Source organism: Dendrobium catenatum, unplaced genomic scaffold (genome assembly GCF_001605985.2).
Source record: "Dendrobium catenatum unplaced genomic scaffold, ASM160598v2 fragScaff_scaffold_183, whole genome shotgun sequence".
In the NCBI taxonomy this organism is placed as follows: Eukaryota; Viridiplantae; Streptophyta; class Magnoliopsida; order Asparagales; family Orchidaceae; genus Dendrobium; species Dendrobium catenatum.
Window position 1 is genome coordinate 84,939 of NW_021318645.1, and position 22,557 is coordinate 107,495.

The following is a 22,557-nucleotide window of genomic DNA, read 5'->3' on the forward strand; positions in this document are numbered from 1 at the left end:
TATATATCTTGATCGGATATCTATGTCGATTTATATTCAAGTTAAAATTTTTCAAAATTAAATTTGGGATTACCATCCAAACTTCAATTTTAGCAAAACTTATAGTCAAATTGAACATCTTAAAGAGATGAATCATATGACATCAAAATCGATCCAATTCAAACCCAAATGGGTATAGATCAGGGAGTTGAAGCATATTTGGAAGGTTCAAAGTATTATTTGAATGACCAAGTGGTCTTTAAATATGGCAAGCTTATAGTTGAATCGAGCGGCTTGACGAGACGAATCCAACAAGCACAAGATCTCTTAATTTTGACATTATTAAGACACATAAATGCTTGAAAAATGCTCCATGATTGAGGTAGTCATATTGGGTCGTCTGATGGAGCATTTCGAACATGCCCTGGAACTTCTCTATAGTTACAAGGTGTGTCACTCACAAAAATTTATAAATAGACTCCACTCTCTACATGAGAGGGATCTTTGGCTAGAGATTGGATAAAGCTCTGAGGCTTCGAGGGAGCATTTCGAACATGCCCTGAAACTTCTATATATATGTGTGTGTGTTTACCTAAATATTTAAAAAATATGATTCAAATTAAGATAATCCAGCTCAAGATAAATTAGGTTGATTTAAATCAAGTTAGCTCAATCGACTTTGACGCATACTTACTAGCTTACAAGAGAATTCTTTGCCACAAGTAGGCGATCATAATCTTAGAATTCATCTCAATGCATGAATAAATCCCAATAAATGGCCCTAACAACTATAACTATAAAGTACACCATGGAGACTGCTAAAAAAGAGACGATTTGTCAAGATGAATTATTGATTGACTACTTGACTATCTGACTATCGAATCAATAACTTCTTAAAAGCTTGATACACAACTTCATTAAGTCAGATTTTTTTATTAGGCTATACAATAATTGTATTGTCTCTTATTTTCAATACGGTCATGTATGCAACCAATTCTATAAAGTTCAAGCCAAATCAAATATATAAAAAAAGCGTGAGGGGTGAGTCCAGTTTATGCAATTTTGCTTAAGTGGTCTCTAAGATGTAATTTTTTGATCTCAATCTTTTGATTGGGCTAGTTTTTGGGGATGCAAAATCAATTGGATCGCAACACTCGTTAGCATCAATGGAAGGCAATAGCGCGATGACTATGGGCATCGACAATTGTTGTTGGAAGGCAACGAAGATCAGCTGCTAGTGGACATGCATGATATTTTAAAAGAGATCAATAATATTTATAAAATTGTCATATTTTACCTCAATTTAAAAAAATTATAACTTGAAGACTTCATCAAGGTTTTATTATACTACTTTTTACTCTTGTAATAGAGTTCAATGCATCAACAATTCTAGGTACACATCAATTAAGTTGTTGCGTTCACCATCAATATCCTATGTACCCTAAATCACCCTAAAATAAATTTAAAAAAAAAAAAGGGACACAAATTCCAAGAAAAAAAAAACTGGGAGGCAAATTCCCAAAACATCCAGAAAATCCCATCCTCCTAAATCTCACCGGTAAGGAAATTAGAACTGGATGACATTATATATGGTTAGGATGATCTCTTTGTTTGGGTTAGATGGTTTCCATACTGGCTTCTTCTGGAAATCAACTTGTTTGGACCAACTAGCCGTTCAAACCATAATTTAAATATTTGGCTTGTTCACAACCCTAATAAGGGAAAAATTATTAGGTGCGGAATGCGCACCGTCCGCACAAGCACTGGGTACCACTAGGTACCCAGCGGTATCGAGTGCGTGTACCGCTAGGGACCCAATACTTGTGCGGACGGTTCTCCCCGTCTGCACTCCACACCTAATAATCTCTCCTTGGAGCGTAGAATGAAAAGTTACATTACTCACACTCTAAAATCACAAAAATGGACATATTTCTGTGCACATCATCTTCCAGTTTTCCCCCTCTGAATATTCCTACTGCTAATAAATGTTTGAATCATAAGGTGTTGGCAAACTACTGAGCAATAATACTTAGAAGGAAGAGGCAGGGGATCAAGGAGAAAAAGAAGATAACTATGACGATGGCGGCAATGGAGGCCTATTTGCCACCTTCATCTTCTTCTAGGACGGTGTCGATCAAAAGGCCTATGATAAAGGGGTTGGTGAGTGCTAAGGGCATCTCGAACCGAAAAATTTATTTTCCACTTTAAAATATAGTAAAACTTTAAAATGATGTAATCTTTAATCAAACTGCATTTCTTTCTTCTTTCGCGTGCTTCATGCGAAGGTAACAATTTATCTCCTCTTTCGCTCACTTTATCCTCTTTCACGCTCGTCTTCGACAAATTCGGCAACCTTTTTTTTTTGTCGTAGGTGAACTATCCGACGTCAAAATTGGTGTCGCGCTATTGACCTACCGAATTTTGGTGTGAGATTTAGAATTTGAATGCAGCGAATGACGGACGACATACGGTGGTTCTAAGTTATCGACAATGACGACGACGGCGATGGACTCCTTGGATTTATGGATGAAGCATATGGCGGATTTCAGGGTGGGTTTTTGGAGGTCAGCTAACCACATCTACCCTTGACCCTTATGAGGTCGGGGCCAGCAGAGGAAGACGGACTGACTCCTCCCAGCTCTAAGGGCTAGTTAAGGAAAGCCCCATGGCTGAGTTGAGAATATCAGGTAGGGAGAGCACGTGGCAGAGATGAAACTGACGTCAGCGCCACCTGAAGCGAGAATTCAAGCTGGGCACTCATACGGTTGGCTCAGATACCGAAAATCAACCAAAAAACATAATAAAAAGTCAGATTTTGACCTAGGGTGTCAATATTTTACGAGACTCGAAAATCCGACTCAAATCCATATGAAAATTTCATGTTTAGATCAACCCGAATCCTAAACGGGTCAGGTTGGGGTTGACCAGAAAACTCGAAATCAACCCATTTTGACCCGAAACGGCCGTTTCCCCCTCTTTGCCCGTCCCGTCACGTTAGTCTTGTCTGTCAACTGTAGAGATGTCGCGTCCAACGTCCGCCAGGCCCGTCAGTTGCTGCCTTGCCGTCCGGTCATCTCCCTATCGGAAGTAGCGACGGGAGCTCAGCAGCTCGTAAAGCGATTGGAGTTTGGACCATTCTGCAACTCGAAAATTCGGAAAATTCCCAAACCCGTGTCAGGTCGGGTTCAGGTTCGAAAAATAACAAAATAGGTCGGATTCGCATTCAGGTCGACCCGAATAGTACCAGGTCAATTTCAAATTAGACCCGAACCCGACCCATAACGGAAATTGACACCTATTTTGACCTTGTTTTATTCCACCGGGCTAGAGCTTCATTAAACTTTTTGATAAATTTATCCGTAAAGCGCTTCTCTTTTAGAACTTGCTAATATATGTCACCTATTTTAATTTTTAACGCAGCCAAACATTTCGTCGAAGTAGGAGAGACAATACACATTCATCATGGCTTACGTTGCAGTCAAACTTCCAATCCCACGCCTTTCAAACCAGGAGACCCTCAGGCGCCGCCTCAGCCGCCCTTCTCCCCTCCTCGCTGCATACCGCCTATATATAACTCAATCGCTTCTCACTTAAAATTCCAAGTCAAATCTTTTCTCTTCTTCATCGCCTCAGCCATGGATGAGCTTTCCTTCCTCTCTTCATCATCGGAGTTTTTAATAAAAGTGATTCTGTTCGCGGCGGTTCAGGTTTTGGTTTATCTCATCCTCTCCAAATCCTCCGCCGTGTTCGGGAAGACCGATGAGAAGACCGGCGGCTTCGCCCCATCTCGCTCGCTCAGCGTTCGCCGCGTGCTCGCCGCCGTATTGAATTTCTCCGCCAGCGGCGAGCTTCAGCTTCCCTCTCCCAACCCTTCTTATGCTTCCTCCTCTGCTTGCGCCGAAGCAATCTCCGCGGCGCTCTTCGCTTCTGATTTTAATGAAGGGTTCAGTTTTTAGAGTTGGAAGTGATTCTTAATTGTGGTTGTTTAGTGAAACATTGCTCTTTGTACAAAAAAAAAAAATTTTTATTTGTTAGAAATTTTTTATTTGATCCAGTTAGTGAAAAACGAGGCCTGTTTGCTTATATACAACATGGCCATTGTGACTGATTTGTTGAAACTTTATTTCTCTGAGTTGGCTTTGTAAGAATTATTTTTGAAGTAACAGAAATTGTTGGCTGGTTGCTTGAACTTTAAGTCGATTTTATTTTATTTCTGCATAATTATCACATGTTTTATATGTTGTAATTTATATATTATAATACCCAATGCTAAATATGAAGGCAATGATCATGAACCAACGAAGGAACGTTTCAAACGCTAGAAAACCATCTCACCAATCACGAGGTTTATATTCAATGAGACAACCATATGAAATGATTATATATATCTCTCAAATAAGAGAGATTATTACATGCAGAGTCTGGATAGGAGAATCATTCCGATTATGTGAAGACACATAATAAATACACAATAAAAACATTATTTTATTTTTTATCATGTATTTATCATATAACCTCACAAAATCCTAACAATTCTCCTGCTCAACTCCGCATGTAATAACTTCTCATATAAATACTTTCCACTGGAAAAAGAGAAGGTGCAAATCAAAAGCTTAGTTTGATTTATGTTTCCATCTTCTTTTTGTTATCGTAATAAACATGCAATAAATAAATGAGGACATACATTTCACATTTTTATTTATTTACATGTCCAATACTTAAATTTTTATATTTACTTATATAATAATTTAATGTCTCAATTATGTGATAAAAAGATATAATTCACTTTAAAAAATTAATATTAATAGCATTTTAATGTGATTGTTTAATAAATAAAAAATGTAAATGTAAATGTTAGATTTATAAACATAAAAGAATTATGTAGCATGTAGATAAATCCCTAAAAAAAAATAAATTGCAAAACTAATGGTGCATCCTTTGTTATATTAGCATTATTAAAGACGCAGTTCTTATATAACACCTAATTACTAGAACAAATGAACTATTACAACAACCATGATTTTTTCTCATTTCTCGTTAAGGTATCTGAAGAGCCATACAATGCTTAAAGAACAAATTGACAACTATTGAATGGAATTTCAGTTAATTCATGGAATTAATGATTTAGGCTTCGTTTGGGACGGCTTTCTTCCTACTTCTTAAAATATTTTTTCAAAATTTTTTATTAGAAATCTGCTTTAAGAAGCAATAAAAAAATTATCTCAAACGAAACCTAATTGTGGCAACTGATGTTAAGCCACCAGAAGTTAAAACTTTCTCCACCGCAACTAAAGAACATGTAAATTACAGAGGGCAAAAGGCCAAAAACCTTCTTGAATTGATCAGTGAAACCACATCAAAAGATTCATCCAGTTTGCCAAAAAAAAAAAAATAAACATAATAAGTATCAACAAATTTCAGCATAGCAAAGCCATGAGAGATAAGCCCTATAAATTAATGCAATATTGAACTCATAAGGCCAGCCGTTAACCACCTCCACCCAAGCACTGGTTGCACTGCTCATGGTAGAACTCCAACAGTCTCATCAAAAATAGTAAAGTTAAAATGGATGGTATCTTCAATTCATGACTTGGGACCTCGCCAAGATCAGCTCAGATGCCGCCATTTCTATCTGCAGATTTATACAATTAATTTAACTGTAAGAGCTTCAAAATATCATCTAGGTGAGCCTTCGCTGCCGCCTTCATTGTCCGCTGGCGAGCTGCCACACCTGCATTTGCCTGAAGGCTGAGGAATCGGATCTGTTCCTCTAGTTAACCAAGGGTGTCTAGCTGCTGATTCCAGTGTCATTCTTTGACTTGGATCTGATTATAAGCAATTCAGAAGTTCAATGAGCAGAAGAAGTAAGAGAATTATGGGAAGATATGATATTTCATTTTAGTAAGGTTGGACCTGATTCTTTGGAGATGAAATATGTGTTCTAGAAAATGATGATTTCATTTTTACTTATTTTATAAGAGAAAATTATATCCTTATATTTGAAGGGATCAAGGGGGTTTGTTAAACTTAAAAAAGTAATGTAGATTTGTGATGAAATCCAACCAAATGATAAGTCTATATGATAGGAAATACTTGTAGATCTCAAGTAATTCCTATCAGTCTTCAGAAAACAGCGAGAATTCTCCATAAAAATCTGCACAAAACCACGAAAACAGTAGATAATTTGTATTATCTGATGAAAGGGAAGCGGAAAATAGCAAGATACAATTGATCATCTATTCGTGAGGGGGATCTATCTCTCACAAATCTCTAGACGCCACTAGAGCCCAAAAGAAAACCTAAATCTAAGATATCTCAAATTTCAGCCAAATTCAAGATGGCCTAACCCAAGGAAAACAAACTATTTAATGCATACAATTCAAAAGGAAATCTCTAAACATTCCCTACATTAAAATTTCCCTCCCAAATCCCTAAAAAAATCTTTCCTAAATCGCTCTGTCTAGGCATTCGGATCGCACGGCCTAATCCCTAAAAAAATCTTTCCTAAATCGCTCTGTCTAGGCATTCGGATCGCACGGCCTCAAGCCGGTCCTGTATGGACCGGCTGGACCGGTCTAATACTATCATGTTTCTTGGAATTTCAAAACATGTTTGGTAACTTAATCAGCTAAATGGGGCCTAAATAGAAACTCTATAACTTCCGCAACCAGAATTTAAGGTAGTTGGCTAGTTTCTGATGGATAATCTCTGATTTCAAAGTGTCTAATGCTTTGGATTTCAGCCTTTGTAGCAAGAAGGGGAAAGGATATTAGAAATTTAGGGGAAGAGCATAGAAAAAAAAAATGGAACCTCAAGAAATTATTGCAGCGAAGTATATAAAAGGAATGGAACATTTACTGACCCTTGCAAAGAAGTCCTCGAAGTAACTCCTCTAGTTCAGGATCTAAATCTTCAGAAATATGTAAAGGACTGTTCACTATCTGCAATTAAAAAGATCATGATGAGAGAGAAACTTCAGCACGACGACGGCAGGCAGCCAAAGAGAATAGTCCTGAAAAAAGGCTCAGATTACCTTATCGTAAGTCTCTTGTAAGCTCTCTCCGATAAATGGGCAATAACCAAAAATCATGCAGTACAACGTAACACCTACGGCCCACACATCAGCTGTTTTACCATGATAGTTTAAACCTATCACGATAAAAAGGAAAAAGAAATAATCAACACACATTTTTCGTTGGAAAGTAAAATACTATCACTTAGGCTTTGTTTGGGACAGCTTTCTTACCGCTTCTTAAAGCGGCTTTCTAGGACAAAAAAATTATTTTTTGTACTAAAAAGTCCTTTTAAAAAGCAAGAAGAAAGCCATTCCAAACGAAGCCTAAATGCCGTTCTGTTTCCTGAGATAATTGTAACTAGTGTCCGTTAATTTGTCTTACCAATACAGCATTCAGGTGCGGTGAAAACAGGTGTTCCCGGAGATCTCCAGAGTAAATCATTGGCATCCTACAAAAAAAAATCATTACTGAAGATTGCTTAAAGCAGGTGTTCCCTTGATCAACTTTAGCATTTATGGAATAGACCTCCACCAATTTCACTATTTAGACTATTAAATAAAAAAATCTATTAACTCTCTCACACTTCGTTGGATCGTAGGTGCAATGATTTACTCCACGGGTGAGGTCTCTGGTAAAGGTCCAAGATAGCCCAGTGATGTCAGGGAAAGGAATAGAAGAAGTCTGACTCTTTTATGCATGTTTCACTCAGCTTGGGGATATAGCTCCGTTGGTAGAGCTCTGCTTTTGCAATTGGGTTGTTGCGATTACAACTTGAATGTCTAACTTTCCATGCGGTAATAATAGTATCTTGTACTAGAACCGATGTTTTTCTAAGGAATGGGAAAGAACGAAACATGCCACTGAAAGATTCTACTAAGGCTTCATTTGGGACAGCTTTCTTTATTGTTTTCTAAAACTAATTTCCATTACAAAAAATTCTAATTAAAAAATTTTTTAGCTAAAAAGTAGTTTTGGAAAGCATTAAGAAAGTTGTCCCAAACGAAGCCTAAGACAAAGACAAATTTCACTTTTTAGAAGAATTATTTCAATCTTTTTAAACTTCTTAATTTGAAGCATAAGTAGATATGACTTCACAATATTTTAAAGTTTTATAGGCTTATATCATCATTTCATCATTACACCGCCTCCAATTATTTGGGTTGGCAAAGTTATATATTTATATCCAGATAAATATTTTATATTCCAATCTTTTAAATAAAAACTTGTATAATACAAATATATCTCAATATCCGAAAACCAGCATGTAATTTGCTAAGGTTAAGATATGACCGCTTAAGTAGATTGAAAGATTATTAAAATATGGACCATGAGTCTTCAACCAAGAGCATGTACCTCCTTAAACACATATGATTTAATTTTAAGGAAATGTAACACAGAATTTCCATCATTTTACAAACATCACCTTTATCAAGGTTTATTCTGAACTTAAAAATATCAGCCTAGTAGAATATTGAAGGAAAATCAGCTGTAAAACTGACGGTCCCTAATCTTTTAAGTCTCCATTCAATAGTTGGCATAAAAATTTTAGAGGAATATCAAATTAGGTTTTGCACCATCGTATGTCAGTTTACTTAATCAGAGAACAATCAATTTTCAAACTACAATTTTCTTAACCAAATAGAAACTCGAATTGCTACTAAAATGGGAAGAATAAAAAGATATAAGTACCTCAAATGCGTGACTGATACTGAAATCACCAATTTTCACGGCTCCACCTTTTGTTACCAGAAGATTTTCAGGTTTGATGTCCCCATGAATAACACCCTGCAAGCACAAAATGTCTAATGGCAGATAACTGCATGTACCTTGAATAACTGATGAATTATAATACCACACAAAATCAAGTACTCAAGCTTTACTTTACAACTAGCAAGAAATATCAATGCAATGGAATAATTTATCAGACAGTCATGATGTCAGTATTAAAGCCTATTTAAGCAAAAACCATTTAATAATAGTACTCCAGCCTATGAAATGCTGAGTCAACATGAATAAAGCAAGTTCTCAAACACCCCCGAAATCCTTGTCCGGAGTTTGGTTAGAGACGACGAAATGAGAGTTAGAAACTCAATGCCCACCCAAAAAATGTAGAAGTTATCATAGCTATTGATGGGGACATCAGATCATGGAAGGTTTATCAGAGACGTGGCCATCGATCTACGACCATGATTGATTCATTGTATTTTTGATTTGTTTTATGCATTTTCTTATTATGATGTTATTTTGTATCTGTTTCTTTTAGCTTCCCGTTCTACCCTTTTATTAAGGGAGGTCTTATGTACATCCTAGGGGCATGGTCGTCCTTTTATGTTTTGAGTCTTTATAAGAGGCTATTTATAGCCTCATTGTTCTTCTTTTCACGTTAATGAATGATTGATTAAAATATTTCTTCCCCTTGCATGAGTTCTTGTAAGAGCTTGAGAAATCGGAGAGAGATCTCTAGGAGAGGGAGAATTGCGCATCACTCAGCAACTTAGACGAGCCGGGTTCGTGGTTCTATTTCGCATCTCTTCCTTTCTCCTTCCACCACCGCCGGCCAACATCATACTAATGAGGACATCGTCAGCATTTTTTTGACACGAGTACCATCAGGAGACGCCGGAGATCGACGGCTACGATCATGAGTTTTATTTTGAGTCATTTCATGTAGTAGTTTATGTCCTAATTAAGCCATATTAATTTGGAAAATTAATTAAGAGGAGTTACACATATTTGAAATTCAAATTCAAATTCCCTCTTACTTTCATTTGAATTTGGGAGTTACTTATGATAATTAATTAAGAGGAGTTACACATGTTTGAAATTCAAATTCCCTCTTATTTTCATTTGAATTTGGGAGTTACTTATGATATAATTAATTCTGAAATTAAATGTCAGATTTTATTATGCTTAATTAACTCCTTGTGGTCCCCACTCATTTAAATTCTCAAGCCTCCTCACCACTATACATGGCCGGCCCCTCTCTCCTCTCTCTCCCCCATTAAGTCTCTTTTATCCACCTCACCAATCTTCATTAATTGGTATCTCATTATGGATCCAATTAATTAAGATCCCAAACTTACTTCTCTCCTAATCACCTTAATAACTCCACAAATTCAGCCCAACTCTTCTCCCCATTTCCACCCCTCTCCCTCCTTGGATTAATTTGAAATTCAAATTAAATCCCTCTCCTAAACCACTAAAATCTGAATTTTATTTCAGATTTCATGCATTTGCCTCTTAGCCCCCACCATAGCCGACTCCCACCATCTTCTCCTCTTTTGCTTCAACAAGTGGTCGGCTCAAGGGCTCAAGGGCTCAAGAAGAGAGTTCTCTACATCCATGGACGGTCGATCCCGACTTCGACCACGGCTTCGTCTTTGAAGATCAAGGAAGAATGGATAAGACGTTGGATGCTCACTAGTCATCCCATGGACTACCCGCCACCGGCTACCACTCCAACGGACTACACTTTGTGCGCCATTTGTCTCGGTTGCTCTCAATCTTCCTCCATTAAAAGTGCCACCAACAAGAGAGTGAGTGAGAGACCCAAGGAGAAAAGTTCTATTTGTTAATTATGGATTATTGTTTCTCCCCATAACATTACTCTCTAATTTTATGTTGTCAATTTGATCTTGTCTCGTTAATCTAATTGTAACCGCATGCCTTACTTAATTTCGACTTGATAATTCTGAAAACCTAACTTGGGTAAGCATTAATTCTATAACTAGCAAAGCTTTAACAGTCTTATATTAAAATCCCCAAGCAGTTCTTGTTTCCACGCATTACATTTCACATCACATACCCACGGTTTCTCCCTTCCCCAAGCCCTTCCCCTTCTTCCCACCAAACTCCACATAATTCCCACCTAGCCGCCGGCTTCTCCTTGGTCTTAACCGTAAATAGTTACAGCAATTCACAATAATGTTCATCAGTCTAATACTAGTGCACAACTCATCTTGATATGTTGGTTGGAAGCTTTGGCTACCAACTAATAGTTTTTGGGAAGATTGCATATGTAATTTGTGTGTGAGTTTTACTTAATTGACCTAAATGTCCAAAAAAAAAAAAACTAATACCAGTCATATCAACTACTTTCAGCTTCCAAAAGGATATGATGAATAGGTGCATAAGATACTCATGATAAAGCTAACTGATATAAGTTCAGATTGTACAAAATATCATTGTATGTATATTGTTGATTAAAAAACTCTAAAAAGCTACCATAAAATATTATAAGGCTTCCACAAAAGATTAAAAAACTTCCACAGAAGGCATAAAGGAGTAATTGAACTTATCAATTTAGTCTTAAATGTAATTAGTAACAATATTTAACAATGGCATCTATCATAGTTCAGTACCAGTCCAGTTTGTTTGTGGCAAATAAGATGTTCTTCAGTGGTCCACTCTCTTCAATAATCCAGAATTTAAAAACAATCTGACCAAAATCCATTAAGTTGACAGGTTGGTCATGGGTATCACCTTTATTGGACCCATGACCATTCACCATCATCCCATCTTAGGACTTAGCATTAACAGCAATGTTTGCCTAACATTATGGTGTAGGAGATTAACAACATTTTTTTTTTTTTTTCAGAATGCCATCCAAAGCTGAAAGCTAGGATGCAGGGACACTCCCAAATGGCTGCCTCCTCTTCTCCCCTTCTCACGCAATAGCCAAATCAAGAGTTTACCGGCCACAAGCTCGAGGTGAGGCGAGCTCTCGAGCGGTCGAGCCAAGGAGTTAGGACGAATAGAGTTCGAGTTCATTTTCTAGGCTTGATTTGAGCTCAAGCTCGAGTTCGAGCCAGTTTTCTGACTGACGAGTCAAGCCGGATAATCCCACTACTCGAATCAACTCAACTCATTTACATCCCTAAATTACATCATATAGTAGAAAATTAGTCGTAAAAAAGTGAAACTTAGTACAAAGTGGAAAAAAAGGTGAAAAAATCTCTATTCTTTAGCGAAGGTGAATGACTGGCGTGATTGGTTGGTAAAGGGAAACAATATCATACTGAAAATCCACCAAACAACCAACACTAGCCCATAAGAAAATCTTACACTAAGGAAAAAATGGCCCAAAGGTGGAATTCACAAAGAGAAAGATAATCATAAAATATAATAATAAAACTCACACACACAAAGATAGATGTAATTATAAAACTCAAACACACACACACATAAATAGAATTAAAAAACTTACACACGTAGATAATATTAAAAAACTTACCCGTACACAGAAGATTCAAGGTATCACACACACACACACAGAAGATTCAAGGTATCAATTCAACGTTTTTATTTTTTATTTATTATTATTATTATTATTATTTTATCAATTCAACGTTAAGTATTTAGCATAGTCCAGTCAGACATAGTCACTACATTCCAACTTTCCGGTAAATGGCTCTTTAAGCTGGAAACCATACAATGCTACATATGTTCTTAGATCATTTAATTCATCCATGCATTAAATATTTATCCGCTTTGAGAAAAAGGAATCCAAGATGAATCAAAGGAAACCTAGCAGCTCTTGGATCACATCAAAGCATCTCATGGAAATAAGCCTGAGGTGCAAAAGTTCTCCCTTTTAAACTTTAACATCCTCAATATACAACCAAAGCTACAGTTCAACTTCTCATTTGAAGTAAATTGAATTTTAAGAAGAAATCAATTAAATACAATCCCTTATAAATTAAATTTCCTGCAAAACCTAAAAAATGTAATTTTCATTGTAACCAAATTGAAAAAATAAAAAGATCAGTCTAATTGTTCATTTTCTTGCAAAGTGCAACGAATTGATTTATTCAATTATACCAATTTTGGAAAAATCGGTGTGTATCTCAGATAGACGCCAGCAATAAAGTGAAGCATTTCAGGACATATTCTAAAATTTCAACAATCTTCATTGAGTTTATTTTTTCCCGCAATAAGATCCCAAACTGTTGCAAATGCGTGCCAATACTTAAACATTTTAGTGATATATGGTTAATATTTTTTTCCTTTCTAGTAGAGTGGTGACACTCATAGTAAAACATCAGGCTAATTTCAGTTTTTACTATTTTCACATCTCAAACTCTATTCTATTATTAACACTAAAATACAAGAAAGAAGCAAAGAAAAAAAAAGACAGACATGATTTTACAAATCTGCTGGCAGACATTTAACAAATAAAGTCAGCCCAAAGACCAACGAGTAATCAGGAAATTGCAAACTACGCTATCATTTATATTAAAATACAGTAAAAATGAATCATGAGAGTAGACAAGGAAGATCTAGAAACAAAATCAATGCTAATGTTTACATGACTGGTGAATTGTTGGAGGAATAAAGATCCATCGTTAAATATTTCAAAAAATAACTTTAGACGGACAAAACTTACATGAGCATGCAGATAACTGAGCCCAGATATTATATCCCTCAACCGTCTCCTAGAGATTTCTTCCCCTATCCCACCACATTGTCCAGAGGCATCACATATACATTTTCCTTCCACATATTCTAGCACTGCAAGCACAACTCCCAATCAATATAATTTTCTGTTGGGAAAAAAAAACATTAATGATTACGCTTCCAAGCATATAAGAGCAAAGGTAAAAAAAATTCAAGTTACCCATAAAAAAACGATCTGAATCTGGGTCATCAATCACCTCAATGAGATTTATAATATTTGGATGTTCCAAAGTCTTCATGATTGACACCTAAAATAAACATTTAGAATAAATGACTCGCTCAAACCGTTAGCATCAATTAAATCGGATTCTAGTCAAGAATCCAATAGGAAAAAAAATCATTGTGTGAAAGTAAAGAACTATGCTAATACATATACATAACTTCAATTTATAAACTCTTTGTCTGCTTATTCTCCCTAAAACTCTACCTTCCGTTTAGGTAGAGCTTGCTAGAACTGAATTACCTGAAGATTTTGTCATACTCATTGAAAATCTAGAAAACTATTACATATATAAGTCAACATAGCAAAAGAGGTCCATATACTCATCACCCTCTACGATAGTATGTCAATGTGTAGTTTTCAAAGACTGATAGCAGCAAAATACAACAATTTTAGTTAGCAAAGTTTTTAAAGACTGCTGATAATATGTCACAAATACGAGTTTTAAAAAACAATTTATGTCACATTTTACTTCAAAGACCTCTCCATCTTACCCTTTGACATGACAAGTTACCTTTTCTCAAGTGAGATTGCAAATATAAGAGCATGCTCATATAAAATAAGCAAGTGCGCTGAGATTGTAACAAATAATGGATAAATATTTAACAAATTCTTAAACTTCAGTTACTAGGAATTAGTGGAAATGGGGGATGGGGCATTGTATCTTTTAAAATAGATTTATACACTAACAACTACAAACTCACTTAAAGCATATTGCCCTAACAAAATGGGAATTTAATAGCAACATAAAAAAGACAATAATATAAAATTTTGCAATATAAGGTCTTAACTTGAATTATGGAGGTCAACCTTAGAGCCTAAAGGTTTTAGTTTGAGTAGATCTCAAACCGAATGCATGGAGTGTAATTTTAATAGTAATAGATTTAGTGGAGTTGTGACTTTGAGCGATCAAGTCATTCATAAGAGTACACATTTTAGATATCTTGGGTATATTATTCAGAGTGGTGGTGAAATAGATAGGGATATTATTAGTATAATTCAAGTTGGATGGATGAAGTAGAGGAATGCATCAGGCTTGTTGTGTGATAGAAAAGTACCACACAAACTTAAGGGAAAATTCTATAAAATAGTGATTACACTTGCAATGTTCTATGGCGCATAACGTTGGCCATTAAAAGAGAAGCAAGATATTAAGTTGTGTTGTAGAGATGAAGATGCTCAGGTGGATGAGTGGCTTTACTTTTAGAGACAGGATACGAAATGAGCATATAAGTGAAAAAGTTGGAGTAGCTCCAATGGCAGATAAGACTAAAGAGAGTTGCCTTAGATGATTTGGTCACATAAAACGGCGGCCTTCCGATGACGCGGATAGCAAAGTAAATGTATAAGATTTAACCTATGTTAAGAAAGGTAGAGCTAGACCTAAAAAGGCTTGGTTAGAAAATATTAGAAATGACCTTTTTTATTAGATCCAAATGAGAATTTGACTCTTAACTGGACACGATGGAAAAAAAGGATTCATGCAGACGACTCCACATAGTGGGATAAAGGCTTGTTGTTGTTGTTGTGTTGTTGTAAGGTCTTAACTATATAGAAAAATAGGACTGCATGGATTCATTAATAAAAAATGAATAGCTTAAAAGAAAATAAAAGGTGGACAAAGAACTACACAACAAAGAACAATCATTCTTCATCACCAAGAAAGAATGTCAGGTAACAAAATAATGTTTTACCTCCCTAAGAACATCTGTCCAGGCCGTTTCAGAAGATGTCACACGGATTTTGGACAAGCGAGACTTGTAAAATGCCTGCATGAGGAAGCAACGAAGCATTCAAATAATAATTAACTTTTCTGCATATTTAGAAACTATTGTAAGTCATGTTAACAGAATAAAAATTGTGTGAGGCAATTTTTGCATGAGCAGTAAACCCAAAAAAAATTCTAACCAAGAACAATAACGACCTAGCTATGACATTTTTCTTGTTACTATTACGGCATAAAAATGCTTCAATCCATGTAACATCAGTTCTGGCCATTATAAAGTTAGAGAACAGATCGATCACAAAAGGTGAAAGTGTGAAAGAATTGGTTTAATTCACTTGCTTCATCTCTAGATATGGCGATGAGGTGGACCCATAGAGTATCCTAAAAGAGAGTATTCCATATTCATTCAGTAAACATCCCCCACCTATTTGCTTCAAATGTTTAGGTAAAGGTGATCTTGCTAGAGATTATAGGAATACCAACGTTTATCATGGATGTAATGAATTGGGTGATACTTCACTTCTTCTGTTCCTAGAAAATTTGAGGTGTCAATCCATGTCTTCCCGACAAGCTGTTGAGAAAGATAAAAAAACTTATACAACTTTATGATTTTCTTTATGTCTCTGACAACAAAACCATAAATTGTGACATTTCCAAAGTACTTCATTGGCATTAAGAACGAATATTATAGCTTTAAAATAGTTTAGGTTGATTAGCTAGCTGTCCTTTTTAGGCAGGGTTGTAAGTCCAGAGGCAGGATTGACCTAGCCTCAGATGAGGTATAGGTTTATCGGCCTCTTACATTATATTAGACTTAGGCTCGAGGTACTATCCCTCATCAATCCTCACCTTAGATCTAGGATCCAAGACTGAGATTGACTCTAGTCACCTCATAAGCCCTCATATTTCAGACACTTCTTTCAACCTATGTTGTTGTAATATAAGCCTCAATTTTCTAAATCAATTTGATCAACTCAAACAAAAATCTAATTTTAAAATGTAAAATCCAACATAAGATATTTTGAGCACCTCTGAGTTTCTCATAATCAAGTGCTCCTATATCTTCCTCATTTAGCTTTCTATTTTTAAAAATATGTTTTAAATTTGATCATATCCCTCTTGAAATTCCCAAATACTAAATCTTTGAAGAAAAATTTATTGAACTCAAAAAATGAAAAAAATTAGTCAATGTTTTAATGATTATAAATATTAGCCGGGGGTGGTGGCCGGAGGCGGGAGGCGACGGTGGGTAGCGGCAGTGGTGGTCAACAATGGGTGGTGCGATGGTGGCAGCAGCGGTGGTGGTCAATGGCAGGCGGTGGTGGTGGCCAGCAACAGGTGGTGGCCAGCAATAGGTGGCAGCCAGCTGGTCACAGCGGTGGCAGCAAAAGACGGGTGGTGATGATGGTGGCAAGCAGTGGGTGATGGCAGTCAAGCGAGCTTGCTTGCAGTGTAAATAATTCTCGCTCAAAATTAGGCAATTTAATTTACCTCAAAATTGAACTAAAATGGTTTACACCACATTTATTTTACTTTGTATTCCTTTTTCATCCAACTAAACACCAATATTTTCATAACCCCTACATTTGGAATATTGTACACCCATTTTACTTCCAAACACCCAATATTTTCAAAGAATAATAGCAAAGATAAATGACTAAAAGAAAATATTCTAATTTTAGCAAAGGACTTTCACTTTCTCATTAGTAAGTGCAGCATACAAGAAAGCCTAAATAGGACAAAAATAAGAAATAATGACCACCAAAAGAAACTATGAGGTTAAAGGAAATTGGCAGAGGAGAATTGCATTCAAGAATTTGTTTTTGTCCAAACGTTCAAGACTATAGCATAATAATAATTTTCTTGTTTCATTGGAACACATTACAAAATTCCATTATTTCTGAGGTTTCAAATCAAAATCACAAGCTAGTATGTCCCTAATCTCATCTTACTCTAAAACTGATATATCAATAATAATGTGTAATGTTAAGCACATACAAAAAAGGGTGTACTTTCATGTGTGACATCCAAATCTTGCATATTTATAGAAATACCACCCAAACACTTAAATTTATAATAATAAAATCCAAATATTGAAGAGCACAACAAAATTAGTAAATTACTTTCTTTCTCAATAATATGTTAATTTCTTACTAATTTTGTTGTATCACAAGCAAATTCATGGGTCTGATAATTCATTTTAAATATTTAGATGTTATTTTTCTAAATAATTGGTGGCATTCATGCAAACCTCCCAATAAGCTAACATAAATGGATGGTGCCTTTCTTGATACATTTTTAGAAACAAAGAAGATTTTTTTGTTTGCTTGCTCTACTAAAAATTTAAGCTGCATTTTGCTTGTTAAATCTATGTGCCCTTGTACATCTAGTAATTACAAAAGACATTTCTGAATATTTGTTCAAAAAAAAAAGACAGAATTGTCTAAAACTCTAAAACATACTCAAGTATTGACATCAAACTATTAAGTATAAAAAGGAAATGGAAAAACAGGAGATTAAATAAAATTTGTAAATCACATGTGCAAAACTAATAATCACAAGAAGACAATCCTAAAGAGTTTCAAAAGATTATGTCAAAAGAAACCACCAAAAAGATTAAAAAAGTAAGGGAAACACATAAATGTATCAGTTACCTTGATCGCGTATTTCTTCCCGTCTGTTATTTTTCGATACAAAACCTACATAAAAAAACAAAAAGCTAAACCCTTCTGATGAACAACAAAGGCATCCGAATTAACAATCTCCATGAGAAAAAATGTGAAGTACTGATTAGCAAATAATGAAGACAAATACCACTTTGCCATAGCTTCCACGACCAATATTATTTTCTCTAACATACTCGTTAATCATTTTGTGCCCGTCTTCATCCTGCAAAACCACCAAAATGCAAATAAATTGGTGAGCCAAACCTTCATTTAAATAAATTACATTATCAAAAAGTACTAGCTCCAAATGGAAGTAAATTTTTGTTCACATTATAGATCAAAGATAACCAGAAAGAGCATTTTAATAAAAAAAAATATCAATTTACCTTCAAATATATTAAACCAATGCAATGGAAGTTCTAATTGTATATGGAAAATTTAGTAAGCCGAAAGCTTTTGTTAAATTTAGCTAACACATGAAATATGATGCTACTGTTGATATTGAAATCCAAAACAGCTGTGAGAAGAATCCTATCTTACAACACCCTTTTGGCTCAACTCTCTCAATTACAAAATGCGTGATAGAGAACTCTAAGGAACTACTCGATTCACTTTGCCTAACCGTGGAAGAGATCCCCACCCTATTTCCTTAAAACAAGAAACAAGCAAAAAACTTCCACCATATGATTAAACAGCTTGACTTGCATGGAATTTAATATAATTTTTGGTCCTAACATCTAATACTGGAGTTAATGGTGTTAAATATAAGGTATTTTAGTCATTTTTAATTAAATTATTTATTAAATATAATTTTCAAGTGATTGTAATTATACCATTGAATTTGAGTCATAAAGCATTGTTGATTTATTAAAAGCTTTTTGATTATTTTGATCTAAGAGGATCTACATATGATATTTATTGATTTAGAAAAAACATATGCAAATAGATGTTACTTTCAACTTAGTCACACATATTTTTGAAATGCTTAATAACATTTTTTAAATTAAAAATATTTTTTATTAAAGAAATATTTAATAAAATTTTAAAAAATTTATAATTACTTGAAAATTTTATTTAATAAATAGTTTAATTAAAAGTGATAAACCTTATAAAATAGGGCTAAGACTTTTTAATTTTTATTATGGGGAAAAAACCTAGTTTCTCCAAATATCAAACAATCATGATAGATTGAACTCTTTCTCAATGAATTAAAACTTAATCAAAGGGTTTGGTTGAAAATTTTTCATTATTATATTTTAAATATAGTAATTTTGATATTTAAATATTTGATTGATTGAAAAATAAAATAAAATATTTATTTGAGAAATTTCAAACTCATCACTATTGGCAATTTGGGACCTTGACATGATCCAATTTAACGGCATGCTATCATGCATGCAACGTTATATATGTCTGATTGCATGTACAAAGATGATCATCTAACTTTTAGGAAGTGATTTCTAAACGCATATGCTTATAATGTTTCCCTTCTTGTTTGATTGATGATTGATGAATTGCCAAATATTTGATAATTTAAGAACAGAGTATTTAACACCTAATTCAGACTACATGGAACAAGAAATATAGGTCTGCTAGCAATTCCTAAGAAATATGATTAGCAAATAACAAATGAAGAAACGGTAATATACTTTAGGTGAAAGAGGAAACAAGTAAGAAAATGATGTCTCCATGAAATGTTCTTGCACCTCTTGAACTTCCCTGAACATGAGTTCTAATTACACAGACGAGCGTCCCAATAATAAGGCAAAAGAACAACTGAAGCAGATTTATTGCTTATATTTTTCATACTTGCGTATGATAACTGAATCACTAAGTAGCAAAACATAAAACCTGCAAAAGTAAGCCGCATTCATTCAATAACGCGAGTCCTACTAAGAAAACCATATAATACAGAAAGTAGCATATTCCAAAAACATGAAAAGAAACCGAAGAACTCTATCAATTAATAATAAAGAACAAAATGAAACAATCAAGAGAAACTGATTTGGAAAAGCAAATATTACTGAGATAATAAATTAAGCTTCAATACCTCACCCATCGTCAATTGGCCCGTCAATATCACTGGAACCTCTCTGCAAATTACCCGATCGCCCCTGGGCAATCCCGGGATCCTCCCTTGGTCCTCGCAGAGGTACCCTCCATATTGTACATCGCCATAATATCCCTCCCCGAGAAACGAATCCAACTCTGTATCAGGCTTCCTGAGAAACCCTAGACAACTGCAGCACCCCACATCCAGTCGATCTCGATCGAAGTCAGCGAGTGTCAGCCCCGAGATCGGAGACATGGCGAGGAAACAATCGGCTTACAATTGGAAGTCGAGAATCGAAGAAGAAGAACCGGGAATTGCTTCCCTCTATCTTCTTCTTCTTTTTTTGACCTTTCCTTTATTTCTCCTTTTTTTATTGTTCTTTTTACTTTTATTTTCTTTTTATTTTTTATTTTTTGCCGTCTCGGCGTTAGGGTTTTGGTTCTTTACTTCATTTGAACTTGAACGCGGAAGGCTAGGGCGGAAAATCCGGTAAGTTTCCCTTTTCTAAAACAGACATCTTCGTTATGTAGATCCAACTTTTTCCCTTCCTCTCGGTCCCTCCTATCGGTCCAACCTTTTTCTGTGAATTAAATAAAATAAATAAATAAATAATTAAAGTAAATAGAAATGGTTAGAAATTTACATATATATAATATCTAAAAAATATTTATTTACAAACGTCACAATTCTATTTTTGCAACTATCAAAGTTATGTAAAAACAGCTTAAATTTTTATTATGAATTTTAATATTCAATAATTTTAAAAATAGATGTAAATAATTGCTCCGTTGATTGTTGATTGATAACCTAAAGCCTAGAGGGACTATTTACAAATGGGTCCTTCTAATAAACTAAATTAAGTCAACTAAGAGTTAAATATATTATTATTTACTAAGATGTAAGAACTAATTATAATTGAAAAACTATATACAATAATGCTCTAACATTAGGTCAACAAACCTTTAGTTTATATTATCCTCTGTAGAAATCTTTCACTTAATAGCAAACCAAAAATTTTATGAATAACTCAAAATAGTCAAAGCAAAAAAGTTACAATCTTATTCGCTCGATATAACATATGTCAACATTGGCGTAGGTATCATGCATTATTCTTATTGGAGTTAGCATGAAGCAAAGTTATTATTAATAGTGTGCATCAGTCTTATTGGATAAGTCGCGTAACAGTATAGGTGTCAACATTGTGCATTGATCTTATTAGCAAATATCAACTATAAGAAAATGAAATATTACTAGAAAAGCTTATAGCAAAAAAAATTCATTAGCAATGCCCACAAATTAAATTATGACTTTTTTTTTGTAAGTATTTTCTACAAACACTCCTTTAATAATATAAATTACAATGAATCATTCATCCAATATGTCAATAAGTCCTGATTATATCACAAGCCTAAACTCCCTCTCCTATAACAATATGAAAAATAGGAAAAAAAAATATTTTAAAATGAAATATGAATTTATGTTTAAACTAGAAGATTTTGGTAGCACTACGGAGCTAGGATTGAGAGCACAGCGCCATCATAAATTACTGGCTAGATTGATTTGTATTTTAATATGTGTGGTATTCAATATGTATGATATTTAATTGCTTTTGTTGGATAGATTGATTTATATACAATGATGATTTAAAGAAGCTCTGGTAGATTATTTAAAAATATAAAATGGACAATTCTTCCAATTTGATCTTAGGGCGTTACATCCCTCATATGCTTATCGCACTGATTGCTTCATCGAATCTCCTTGCCTCGAGGTTTGCCAATTCATCGACTCACCTCTCTCTTCCTTGTGTCTTCCTCCATCCATCAATATTTCTTAATTACATGCCGCAAATACTTCATTTTGCCTTATCTTCTCTTTCTCATCAATTCTTCTTGTATCTCTCTCCACCCCCGTTCACTTACTCATCTCTCATATTGTCAAGCCTCTCTATCTTACTTGTGCACACGTTTACTGTTATCATCATCTCCCTCTATGGTTTATTATCTTTCACAACAACCTCGCCAACCCATTTTTGTCTCCAATGAGAAAGTAATAAATTGAATATAGAATCATGAGCATTATTCACTTAGATTTAAGGCTATAAGATTAATTGCATTTATGTATATAAATTTTTATTTTTATGACATTCATTATTTCTATAGCTTCTTTTTTTCTTTTTTTTTGAATAAAAAAAGTTGTAAAACATTACATGTTTGTAAAATATTATTTGCAAGTTCTCATCTAGCATATGTAAATGGAGTGATTAAGTTTTTTATTTCAATTGAATGTTGTCGTGAATGAATTAAATGAGTTTAGTATTTAAATGGTGTTCTGTTTGGCTATCATGATTTTGTTGATTAAAGATATTTAAATTAGCTTATTTTAGAGACTTCGAGTTTTAAATTTGGCTTGTGGGCCAAAAAAACTCTTGGAGATTTGTAAGG

General features: G+C 34.6%; 2 protein-coding genes across 2 annotated transcripts; one reads left to right on the top strand and one right to left on the bottom strand.

Moving 5' to 3' along the window:
• The first annotated feature begins 3,416 nt into the window (after positions 1–3,416).
• On the top strand, positions 3,417–4,168 carry LOC110097264. Its single transcript, XM_020823536.2, has one exon. It carries the CDS (start codon positions 3,615–3,617, stop codon positions 3,933–3,935), a length of 321 nt encoding a protein of 106 aa, XP_020679195.1. The 5' UTR covers positions 3,417–3,614; the 3' UTR covers positions 3,936–4,168.
• A 1,111-nt stretch (positions 4,169–5,279) lies between these two features.
• Positions 5,280–20,555, bottom strand: LOC110097257 (serine/threonine-protein kinase GRIK1). Its single transcript, XM_020823526.2, has 11 exons — positions 20,114–20,555; positions 18,212–18,286; positions 18,052–18,096; positions 15,366–15,440; positions 13,612–13,699; positions 13,381–13,505; positions 8,685–8,780; positions 7,377–7,443; positions 7,013–7,128; positions 6,842–6,920; positions 5,280–5,804 (listed from the first exon to the last, which is right to left on the bottom strand). The coding sequence occupies exons 1-11, from the start codon at positions 20,369–20,371 to the stop codon at positions 5,656–5,658; spliced, it is 1,173 nt and encodes a 390-aa protein (XP_020679185.1). The 5' UTR covers positions 20,372–20,555; the 3' UTR covers positions 5,280–5,655.
• Positions 20,556–22,557: the final 2,002 nt, after the last annotated feature.